The 12,338-nt window shown below is 46.2% G+C and overlaps 1 protein-coding gene across 2 annotated transcripts in view; it reads right to left on the bottom strand.

The window, feature by feature from the left end:
* The window catches only part of SNAP25 (synaptosome associated protein 25), a 61,764-nt gene that overhangs the window by 19,149 nt on the left and 30,277 nt on the right, over window positions 1–12,338 (bottom strand). For both annotated transcript variants that reach the window (XM_084515893.1, XM_084515894.1), the window contains exons 2-4: window positions 9,743–9,877; window positions 9,047–9,088; window positions 885–933 (exon numbers count right to left, since the gene is read on the bottom strand). In XM_084515893.1, coding sequence (XP_084372019.1) covers window positions 885–933; window positions 9,047–9,088; window positions 9,743–9,814 — 163 coding nt within the window. In that variant the 5' untranslated portion in view covers window positions 9,815–9,877. The remainder of the gene's footprint in view (window positions 1–884; window positions 934–9,046; window positions 9,089–9,742; window positions 9,878–12,338) is intronic.

A 12,338-nucleotide genomic window follows, 5' to 3' on the forward strand; every position in this document is an offset into this window, starting at 1 on the left:
TTTCCTAACACAGTTTCACATTGTGCCACAAACTAAATAATAACACTGGCTTTTGGGGGGCTGGATTGATAGAGAGTAGCAGAAATTCGTACTCTGTTGATTAACTTCTCTTTGGAGGCTCCCTGTTGCTGTTGCTGTGGGTCTGCAGCAAATATTAGTTTATTCGGGGGGTAGAGGGGGGTGGGGGGAAGGAGAAGCTACCTGCTGCTTTGTGATATTATGAAGGGCAAAAATGTAATTTCCTGGGATGCACTGAATACATCTAGCTCTGTCTGTGTCACTGTCATCCACAGGCAGGGACTTGTCAAAGTTTAAAGGCTCATATATGGTCACTTGTAATGAGATGGTTGTTCTGGAGCTTTTAATGTTAAGCTCCTGTTATCCTCACTGACATTTCTGTAAAAAAAAAAAAAACAAAAACAAAAAAAAAAAAAAAAAAAAAAAAAACACCCTGAATTTTGCACAAGCCAAACCATTTTAGTTTCTCTTGGGATGCATATATTGCATGCCTTTCACTTGTAGCTAAACAAGTGAGAAAATTACATAGCACCTGCTTAAATAATGTTGGATTTTATATTGATGGAGGCAAATCTTCCCATCATGTAGCTGGATCTCGACCCAATGCTTGCTGAAAAAAAAGATGATTTTGATGAGTTCAGCCTGCAGCTCTCTTTGATATTAATGGGAAACAGATCAAAAGAAGTACAGACTCTTACACAGCTATTGTACGTTCCTTTGTCAGACAGTGAAGCTGAAGGCAAAGAGATTTTTGGGTTCTCATGCATAACCGTACATGTTTTATGGCCCTGGGTTTCAGGGTTGCACACAGTTAGTACAGCACTTTGAGAATGGTTTATGTCCTTACTGAAGCAATCTGAACTTACCTCCTTGCTCATCCAACATAACCAAAGTCCTGATACCAGCATCTTTACTCTACATCCCAATAGTGGTAGCAAGGTAAGGAGAGAGAAGGGGAGAAGAAAGAGAGAGAAAGAGAGATCAGTGAGGGAACTCTCAGTCCTCGGCACAGGACATAGGAAGACAAAAGAAAAACAGTGAGAGGAATGACAAGGTCGTAAGGGGCTGGTGGCATGATCCAAAGCCCTTATGTGACTGGGCACCGTAAAGGGAACTGTGTACCCTAAACTGTACCATCAGCCCTTTAGGATTCACTGGGACACTGAACTACTGCAGAACCACAAAGTCCCAGACCGTGCAATTAAATAATCACCTTATGTGAGAGCCATTTCTATACAGAGGGTTTGTTCCCAAGTTCTCTGAGCAGGAGAAGGGAAGAAGGGGGTGTTGACACTGCAGATGTACACTCATCCCACAGGAGAAATAGATGGCACACAAACATGTTTGGTAATAAGCTGTAGCACTTTGTACACAGCCCTTGCAACACAGAAGTCAGAGAGCTTACCTCCTTAGGAAATCCATTTTAAGGCAGGCTAACATTTAGTAGGATTAAATCATATTTTTTGGCTCAGACACCTAAAATGGTTTTGAGCCAAGTTGTAATTCATTCAACAGTCACCTTTAGTGTCCATCAATGGACTTTGGACTAAGCTTGAAGGCAGGACTTTTAAACCCCTCCATGCCAATCCTATCTTGGTTCCTGCGAAGGCTAAATGGAGTCTTATCACCATCATCTTTGCTGGGAGCAGGGCTTAGGCAAAGATGAGCACTTCTGAGCTCCCTCCTGCCTGAACCAGCAGCAGGCCACCTTTCACAAATACAGTTTTTGCATTCGTTATCACCACTCTGGGGTGCGACCAGGTGTCTCAGGTTTCTGGGTGCTGTGATATGAAGCTGTATCACGGATTAGATTAGCTCCTTTTTAATTACAAAGGGAAAACTAGCTCCGTTCTGCTTAGAGCAGTGATAACATCTGTGAATAATTAATGGCCTGAACGATAGCCTGACTGTTGCATCTCAGTAACAGATGAAGTAAGTCCTCTGTGGCCTGACAGCTTGCCAAGGGAGTTACCTGGACATGTGTGGCAGTAATTTAGCTGCTTCCTTGAACAGAAAGCCACCCATGTCCCCGTGAAGCAGATAAAGTTGGTGGTGCTGATTTTGCAGGGGCCGGGGAGAGGCAGTTGCTTGCCCACAGTTACACAGCAACATGAGAAAAAGAAACCTCGTGTCCTGACCATCCCTCCTGTTTTTTTTCAGGCTGTCCCCCCCCCTCCCAGAAGCATGTCCAGGGCTTCACATTATCCCTCCTGCCATCACTCCTCCTCCTGTCGGGGAGCAGTGGTGTCCCCCTGCCACTGGCACACTCCGGGGTGCCCACAGGCCGGCCAGCAGCGCGCTGCGTGCCACGGCTCAGCTGCCAGCCCGGCAGCACTCAAGGTGGCTGCAGCTGGAGCTTCTCTGCTCTGCTTCAAGAGCACCCCGCTCAGTTCAAGAGGGATGTGAGACGCCCCTTGTTGCGCTCTCGTCTGCCTCCCTCTGCACTCCCGCTCTTTTCTTTAGTGCCTGCGTCACTGTAGGAACTGGGACGAGCATCAGATGTGTGCAGCCTGGTTTGCTTCCCCTTTTTCAGGCCCTGTGGGAATTGGCAGGTGGAGAGAAGCCTCCCGCCCTTCAGCCAGCTGTCTGCCAGGTGCTGCTGCTGCTCGCTCTCCTTTCAAGCTCACGTTGCACTTGCTTGAGTCCCAGCCAGCTTTTATTTTCACAGCCTTTGCAAACTGAGAGTCCAAGGGTCATCGTAGATTTGCCTATATACAGTAAGGAAGCCGCCCTGAATGATCTTAAGTTTTCTGTGGGACGAGTAGCAGATCTGCTGAGCAGTGGACGTTAGGTAGCTTGTTACGGTGCCCTCTCTGTGCTCTTGGTACCCAAGGTGGCTTACCCAGAATGATTATATGCATTTTAACAAAACATACATCATACAAACACAAGGAGGCTGCTTGGCTCCTGAGTCCTCTTGGGTTTGAGTAAATACAGCGCGGTGTGACATTACACCTTTCTGAATTAGAAAACCTGCAGCTCGTGGTGTGAGAGGCGTTGGCTTTCAGCGACTCCAACACAGCCAGGCTGAGAAATGCTTGATGCTCGTTAGCCCTCTGACCTTCTGTTTCTGCAGTTTTTGAGATCTGAGCAATCTGCCTTTATGCAGCTAAGCTGCCCAGTGACCTGAATGAGACCTATGCTGAGAGAGGAACTTGGCAATTGGACCTCATGGTTTGTGTTTTGTATTAAATCCTTGCACGGAGCTAAAGAGGTGCAATTTTCTGCTACTTACTTGGCCATCAATACCATTTCATTTCATCATGCAATACTCTGTCTCTTAAGAAAGTGACCTGTAGCTCAGCCTGCCACAGCATTAATCCTAATGTGAAAATATTAGAGAGTGTGCATTGAATACACTTGTCTGCATCTGAGATCTAATCCAAAGCACATTGAAGCTAATAAAAAGATGCTCACTGACAAAGACAAGAGGTGATTCAGATATCAAGTGACAATCTCCTCCTGTTCCAAGTTTTGATTAAGCATTAATTGTTTTCTTTTTCACAAAAAAATTAACCATGTGCAGCCAATTGGAAAAAATATATATAAAACCACATTTCTACATTTAAAACAGATCCAGACTTTCCCAAGAGTTAATTATTTCCATTGTGACTGACTTTTTAGATAGCTCAAAACCAAACAGAGCTATTTGGCAAATGTGCTCATCATCCAGACATCTGAGCGGGAGAGAAACACTCTGGATATCTGACCCTCGGTGCAAACAGGCTGAGCCATCTTTAGAAATCTCAATCCTTCTTCATCTAAAGGAACAGAGAGGAAGAAAGGTACCAGAAAAATGTATTTGGGGCTCACGGGTGAGGTTTCCCAAGCACAGAACACGTTGGTGTTTCCTGCACTAAAACTACCACTGAAACTGCCCTCGGTCAGTGGGAGCAGCTGTCGGCAGACACACGCAAACTGGTTGCTGAGAGGTGACGAAAGCTGTGTTTGCAAGTTGCCAGCCCAGAAGAATATGCTTTACAACGACCGATCATAAAACCTTGTTAACAGGTTCCCAGATGAGCCCATGTCACGGCAGCGGGTGGGTGCCGGCTTGGGATTTGTCCCATCCAGGGGCTCAGGAAAGGTTCCCACCCACACACGGCGCTCACCAACAGCAAGATCCTACGTGGGAACCTGTGCATGGGCAGAGGTAGTGAGGTCTGTGGTGTTATGCAAATGTCTGCTAATGGTGCGCTTTCCCCAGGATTAGGGCGTTTCTGTCTTCCTGTGCAATGGAGGAATTAGTTAAGGCTCTCCAATCCTTGCACAGGCAATCCTCCACCTAGTTTGCAGAAAATAAGGGTTCTCAGAAAATGGGATGCTTAGGATAGTTCAGGCAGGAGAGAAGAAAAGTACATCTTTGATGGGGTCCTGCAAAGTTCATGGAGCACATGCCACTTTCATCCATCTCTCAACAGCCTCGTCTCTTTGGGTTCACTTTTGACTCTCTTTCTCTTCCTGCTGCACCTGAGAGGAGAATTTGGGCTGCTGGATTTTGCCACAGTACAGCAAACATCTCACACTCCTGTGGTTTCTGTGAAGCACACACACGGTTTCTCCACTGGACCACAGGCTAAGCTACTAATCAGAAAGCTAGAATATATGATTTTAAAACTTTGGGCTTAATTCTGCTTTTAGATACATCATCTTAAGGCAGTGTGCTTCAGAGAAGCCAGTTTAACAGCATAATTTGGATCCCTGCTGCAGTCTTTAATATACATTATCCTCAATCTTCTGTAACAGCTTTATAAAACTTTTTTGTAGTAGGGTCTCACTCAAAGCCCATTAAATTAATCTACAAGGCATTCACTGTAATTTGCCCAGCACTTTGGAGGGGAAATGCATGGCCGTGTTTACTACTGATATGTCACTGAATTTCCCAAGGAAGGGAATTGGGAAGACTTCTCAAAGGGCCCGCCAGTCCCTCCAGAAATACAGTGTGTTTCCTATCCATGCCCCCTACAAAAGGCAGCTATGCCAACCGTGGTTAAGCCCAAGGTTTGGTTTTCCTGGCAATATAAGGGAATGATGTATCAGATAGAGAACCCAAATTCTAGAAACCCCTTCCTCTGTGTTTCAGGAAGTAGCCTGAAAAACAGGTATGTACTCTCACTTATGTGAAGAACACATAAACTTCCTCTTCAATGAAGAATTTTGCTTTAATCAATATGGTTTATAGAGTTTGTTTTGAATAAATTAACGCAGGCAATTATAAATCAAGACAGGCTGAGAATGCTAGCAGTTCCCAGTGACACTAAAGAGGCATGTCAACACCCTAAAGACAAAACTGTGGTCAAAGAAACACTTTTAGTCATCCGTAGTAATGCGTTTCGTCAACTCCAGCTCCAGGTTCACTGTCACCCTGTTAACACTGTAATTTCTCTCCATGCCTGACCGAAAAGCCTTGTTACTTTTCCAAGCCTGTTAATTCACCCTGGGGCTCAGATCCTCAGCCAATACAGGTCTGCGTATAAACCCCTTTGAATCCTGCGTGCCTGGTTTTCATCTAGCGCAATGTCCCTGGCTCCAGTGCTACCCAGCTGACAGACCCAGCTACACGGGGTTTCATCCTGCATGGCAAGCACTGACACCAGAGTTATGAATCACCTTCCTCTGGGCCAGACGTGTGTTTCTGTGGAATTACACAGACTAGCACACTTGTCTGAGTAAAACCATTCCAATAGCTAATGATGTCAAAGGGATTTTTCAAATCAGCTTTGACAAGACTTGGATCAAAATCTAAATTAATAGATTTTTTTAAAAATTCTTTAGTCTGTAATTAAGGGGCATTTGACTGTGGTAATAATGTCACAGGAAACTTAACTTCCCCATCACAAATGAAGGAGGTAAGTAAAATGGTATACTGTGTGTTCAGTGTCCTGTTCCGAGCAGCATCGTGACATTATCAGACTTCCACACCTTAGCATTTCAGCTCTGGTATCTTAATAAACTTGACTCTAACCCTGCAGCATGTAAGAGGAGAAATAGTCCTGTCTGGATTTGGATGTACAAAACAACTCTTTTGTCTGTGCTCGTTGCTAAGTGCTTTCTTGCTGGGCTTTCTGCACTACTGATCTTGTTGATATTTTTTCCCTTGCTGCGTCAGAGCTAGAAACTATCTTCTTTCCACCTTACAATGATCGATTTTTTTAAAAGCGATGGTGGTTCCACTAGAATATGGTAGCAGACTCACGGCTTTTCTCCTACTGTGTTATTCTGCATTTAGTGTAGCCAGCCCAGAGGTTAAAAGCTCGAACAAGAAGATAATGAGAAAGTCAGCCACAAACTATGTTTTAGTCTTACTTCTCCCGCTTAAGTTCATTTTTGTTTTATGTTTTGGTGGAAACATTGCACAGCAATGTAATGAAGTGCAGGTGTTTATGGCAGCGAGTAGCGAGCAGTCCCAATGCCGTTGGTTAATGTGGATGTAGCTGTGTGCTGCATGGGTATGCCGAGCACCACAGAGCAAACTGATTTTTGTAATCCGCCATCCCAGTACGTAGCTGCCCTCGGGCAAAGCAGTGGCCACTTTACAATGTCCACTCACCACTTCTTCTGGCTTCTCCTGTTGTGCTAGGGCTGAAACAATCAGCTCCTTGCAAAGCTGGGTTATAAAATAAGCCGCAGTAACAGATTTGGTCCTTCAGCAAGGAGAACAGCTCCGTTTTCCTCGCTGACATTTCCTGCAAACAGCAGCAGGGCTTAGTCTTCAGACTCAGCCGAGTCTTCTGGGGCAAGGAGGGCCCAGAAAATCCTTTGTGGACATCGGATGTGTCCCTCATGCTCTGGCCTCATTTCAGCATCGTACTGCTGTAGGCCTTCCCTGAGCAGACAGCACTCCTCTGGCCCTAGAGCGCAGCCAAGTCAGGCTGTTTACTCTGTATTTCCCCAGCATCCAGCAGAGCGGAGCCAACCCTGACAGGAATCCATATATATGTATATAGGAATAATGCTTAAACGTGGGGGCATGCTCTTCCTCGTTAAGGAGTACTGGATTTGTTTTATCAAGAGAATAAAGTAAAAAGCATTCTTTCATTGAGGAAGAATATTTTCTCTCTCTACCCACTAGACAGGTTCTGCTAAGCAAGTGAGTCTAATCGGATTTCTTTTTTGTCTATTAAATCAGAACAGTGCAAGTTCAATTTCAAAGACACTCGCCACTTGTCTTTTTAGTCTAAAATCTTTCACTCCCTAACTGCTGTGTGCTTTGTGAAGTACCTAGAAAATGGGGTCAGAGTAATCAACCAGCTGCTCAGAGCACAGGAGAATTTTAAAGGTCTTTTGTAGTCACATTAGTGAAAATAATATTCAGCTCATTGTAAATGAATTCCCTTGACTACTCAGGGCTAGTTTTAGAAACTTCTGTATTTGCACAGGAAGATATTGTAGCAGCTGAATAAAAGCCAGGTCCAGAGAGATGCCGCACTCCTCCAAGAAGCACTGGAGTCCTACACAAATTCATTGGTAAATGCAGCACTCCCAGTTCTCCTCCCACTTTGCCATTTGCTGTGATTTAATACTAAAATTCCAGTGGCATTCACAATATGCTCGTTCAATATGTTAGGAAAACTCAAGCAGTGTATAGGTCACACAAATACAGCTTGGGAGAGACAGGGCTGATATTTACCGATGGCTCGGCCCTGGGCAAATCACTTCCCTTTCCTGTGCCTCTTTTTCTTCCCACTCATCATCTGCGTTGTCTATTTCGATCGCAGGCATTTTGGGGCAGCGTGCTCTCCTGCCTTGTGTTTGTGGAGGTACACGTGTAAGACTTGTGCATGTCAGCGAAGTGAATTAAAGCAGGAGCTGCGTCCAGCCGGGAGGTGACGTGAAGCAAAGGTTAGAAATGGCACGTCCAGGGAGTTGAGCGGAGAAGAGGGGCAGATTGCTTGCAAGACAAGAGCGTGCCTTGGCTGCAAGGGGCCCAGATCTGAAGTGTTTGTGGCAGAGAAGTGATGCTGACTATGCTCAATGACCCATCTGCTCGTCTATCTGTACACGGAAATTTAATTTTGTCTCCACTGGGCTCCATTGATCTCCACAGTCCTGATTGATTTTGAGGCCATGAAGCCTACGGCTGGGCTTGTGCTTGTTCCTGGACGTGGGACCTGATGTCATGTTCTGCCCATTGTCTCTGCTGGAGACTCCTCCAGCTGTCAGGAGTACCGGGACTGTCAGTACTGATGACCCTGATTAAAAATGTCACCGGTTCCAGAGCCACAGCTCGCACAGTGTCTGGAAATAACACAGCCTGTCAGGCAGGAGCAAAGTTTTCCACCGCCTGATGCCTGATTGCTCTAACCTGAACCGAGTTTGGTAGCGCCCAGCTTTTAAAGCCCTTTGTTACGAAGAGGGTGAAATGAGGGCAAATTGCTTTTTCCTTCTGGGGGTGACCCCTGCAGGTGGGTGCAGGCTGTGTTAGCCGTGGGGGCTGAGCCCAAGTCCCCTTCCCCAGCACCGTGGAAACAGACAACTTCCTTCTCCAGAGCTGTCGATCTAGGACAGCTCATAAGCCTTGAAACCCTAATAAATGTTTCAGAGATGCGTGAAGTGGCACTTAACGTGTGGTGACTGATGCTCTATAAATAGCTGCAAGTGGTTTTGTAGAGGGAGGTACCAAAGAGGACAGGGCAAAGAGGCAGAGGGCCTTTCTCACCTTCCCCGCTTGCAGCGATATGGCAAGGACATCAGGGCGGTGCCAGCACGAGGCTCCAGGAGCTCTGCAGCAAACTCAGCTGTTTGTCCCTCACTGCGGGTCACCTTCAGAAGCTGTTCCCTTGCCTTATCTTGAGCAGCCTGTCTCTATGGGCAAAACATCGTGCCTCAGCAGCTGGCCTGCAGCTCGACGCTGGGCAGCTGAGGCACGATGTCTCAAATGAGCTTCCTGCCTGGGGTAGGGTGAGGAGGGACGGAGTGGTACAAAAAGCCATGGCCGTGCGAGTAAGAGGGAAAAAGGAACCTCCCAATGTGTCAGTCTCCATCACTTTTGCTCACAACAGAAGCTCAAATAAAATGCAGTCCTTACCTCTTCAACAAGCTGCAGCATTCGGCGGGTGCTCTCAAGGGACTGGAAAAAAACAGGAAAAGCCACTTAGATTTGGCAAGACACAGTTTCCCTCACTAATGTGCAGGCTCCCGCTGACAGCATGTTTCTCCTGTGCTCTTTGCCTTCCCCCCAAATCAGGCCATCGGCGGGTGACAGCAATCTCCTCATCCTCAGCCCCCCGGAGGGCTCACGATGCAGCGCTTCCCACCGCGTCCCGGGGCAGCTGCGGGCTCTAACGCCTGCGCTCCCCTCGCCCGTGCGGTGCCACAGTGGTGCTGGGAGCTGCTGGTGTTCCACTTTAGAAACACAGCCCACAGTGTTCAGCTACTCTGCAATCACCTAACTGGTGACATTTAATATTGCATGGGCTTGGCAGATTGAAGGGATCGTCAGACAATATCATATTGCTGGGTTTTGCTCTAAGGTCAGTCGAACTGCTGCATGTCCTAGTACCTAAACCATGTTCATGATCAATAAATATCTGAATCTAAACTACTTAATCTGGACCAAACACGATGCTGAATTGTTTCATCTCTTTTCCAGTTCTGCTTTCCGTGTTAAGATGACAGAAAACAGAATCAGTCCCACAACTCCTCTGCCAGACCAGCTCCTGTCTCTGGCCGTGCCTGTCACCCACACCCAGCCCCAGGGTTCCTGCTTAGCCCTCGGCCTCACTTCATCAGCAAGCTGGTCGGCGCGCCGCTGCATCTCTTCCAGCTCATTGCGCATATCCGCGTCTTCCGCCATTTTAGCTGTGGGTGTGTTTGTGGAAGCTGCAGATCAAGGAGTTGTGCTCAGCTGCCTGCGAGCCTGGAAGACAGCGAAAAGGGAAAGAAACGGAGTGGTTAGGCTCCCTGAAGCACCGAGATGTGCTTAAATGCCAGTCCCCCAGAAGTGTTTTTATTACGAGTGCCCTCACCCAAACGCTTTCATTCTGGATAGTCATTCCTACACAGAGCACACAGGATTTTTCAAGGTGGTGCTCTACTCCTTCGCTCTTGAGGAACAAGGATCTATTCTTACTACGTTCGCTGAGGAAAAACAAATCCTTCTTTTTTCATTAATGATTCAAAAGCTATACACACCACATCTGGAGATTCAGGGGGCACTGCTCGGTACCAGAAGTGGGCTTCAGACCCATTTATTCTGCCCTAGAATTAAAAGCCTTAATTTGAAGGAGGTCAAGGTCAAGCCTATACCGCTCACATCCTGTATTTCAACTGCGTCGCTTGGAGGGCTGGGCACTCAGCTAATGTATCTCTAGTGAAATTAAAGACAATGAAACTTCAGATTTTTATCAGCTAACGACTTGCCCAGGATGCTCTAGTTCAGACTCTGAAGCAGTGTTTACAGCTGGATCGGGTGAAGGTATCTACCTGGGCGAATCTTTCATTTCAGGTGAAAAGACTGCAGGACTTATCTGGCGTTGTCAACGCCACTGAGCTCATCCTAACCCAAGATCAGGATGCAGCCCACTAATCTTCATTTGGTTAGGGCTTCTTTTTTGTTATAAATTCGAGCTAGCTCTGATTACTGAGCATGACTTGATTAAGAAAGGCGGGTCCTCCTACCATCTGTCAGGTCTTTATAACAACAACACTGGCTTATTTCTCTGCTCGATTCAAGCATGCCACATTGCAAATTACTGCTCACTGAATGTTAGATTTGTTCATTGCAGAAAAACCTAATCCCAGGTGCAGAGGAGGTGGGGAAGTTGTGGGGGACTGAGAATAAACAGCCATAAAGCACATGCCATCGTGCTCAATTACAGAAAGAGGACAAAAACAGCCTCTTTCAGTAAAGCTGCTGTAGGAAAGCAAAATCCCAGGGGCTATCTTCAGTCCTGTCTTCGTGATATGTGTAGCCTTTATAAAACAAGATAAGCCAGGGCAGAGTTTGGCTCTAAAATTTTAACAATAATAGCCCTTTTTAAAAGCAAATTATTTTCTATCTGAGATGAACCCACTTATTGCTTTGACAGCACTTTCCATCAGCACAACAGGAGTATGAGCTGAACAGGTACAGCTGTGTGGCAGGGATATTTCCTGGATCACACCCTGTTTACTTAGAAATGTGTAAGGAAAGCAGACCACTCCTTGCATTTCTTCTGCAGCTCCAGCAACAGATTTACTGTTTTTCTTATCTATGAAGGAATATGTGACCTTCATGCTTTCACATTAGCCCTGCCCTCACTCGTGGCTGCTTTTCCTCTTTGAAGCTACAGCAGGAAGAAATCCATCTCGGAGAGCCAGCCCTGAAGCTACTGGCACGGCATCCTACACTGAGTGCATCACTACGTCCTTGTCAGAAGGAGGCTGACATTCTGTGAAGGGTCACACAACATTTAGGAGCCCAAATATATGCTGGAAAAGAAGCCCACCCGGTTCTGCCAGCTGCATGGTCACAGTGGTGTGAAGGACCAAGCTTAAGCAACTCATCTGCAGCCCCCGATGATGCTAATGTGGAGCTTAATTTCATGGCTAATATTCAGACTGATATCAGGCACTTCAAGGATGCTCACAAACAGCAGTAAATAAGCTTTGCAAAACTGTCACACTCCGAGGATTAGGAGGAAAAATTGAATTAGGAACTGGTGTCCTCCTGAAGGGCACGTGAAAGAGTGGGTAGGTTTTCAAGGCTACCCCAGCCTTCCCACCCCACTGCTGCACGCACATTGCTTTTTGTGGCACATCATGCAGCTTCATGAAGAAGCTGCTCCTGATCAGCAAATGGAGCCAGCTTGACTGGGATAAAAATAAGTTATTTTGATAAAGAACCACTGTCCAAACTCCTGTCCCACCTGGCACAGGCTGGCACTAGAGCAGTCACTGCTTCACAAATAGTGGTTTTTCCCAGATCGAGGCAAAACTCAGCATTAACATAGCTCTGGCACAGCAATAAAACATTCTCCTCTGCCTGGATTCCTCACTACACTTGTGCTGGCAGAAGAGCAGCACTGATCTTTAGCAAAAGTCACAAAGATTTAGACATGATTTTGGAGCTGATCTAATTGGTGTATACATCTCACTGTGAGGAGCAGAAAACTGGTTTATGTCCTGGTTTATGTCTATTTGGTAGTGTTTTCCTCACTGTAAACAGGGGATTTGGTTCAATCTCTAAGCGTATCCCATGTGAGCTCAATGATTACAGACTTGTAAGCAAGTGCAGGTGAGATGAGTGCTTCTCCTGACAATAGCTAATAATGCTGTCTGCTTCTCAGTCACCACAGATAGTAAAAAATGTGCAGAAAACTCAGTTCTCAAGTAGATTC

The sequence above is a fragment of the Aythya ferina genome (genome assembly GCF_964211825.1).
Source record: "Aythya ferina genome assembly, chromosome: 3".
Taxonomy (NCBI): Eukaryota; Metazoa; Chordata; class Aves; order Anseriformes; family Anatidae; genus Aythya; species Aythya ferina.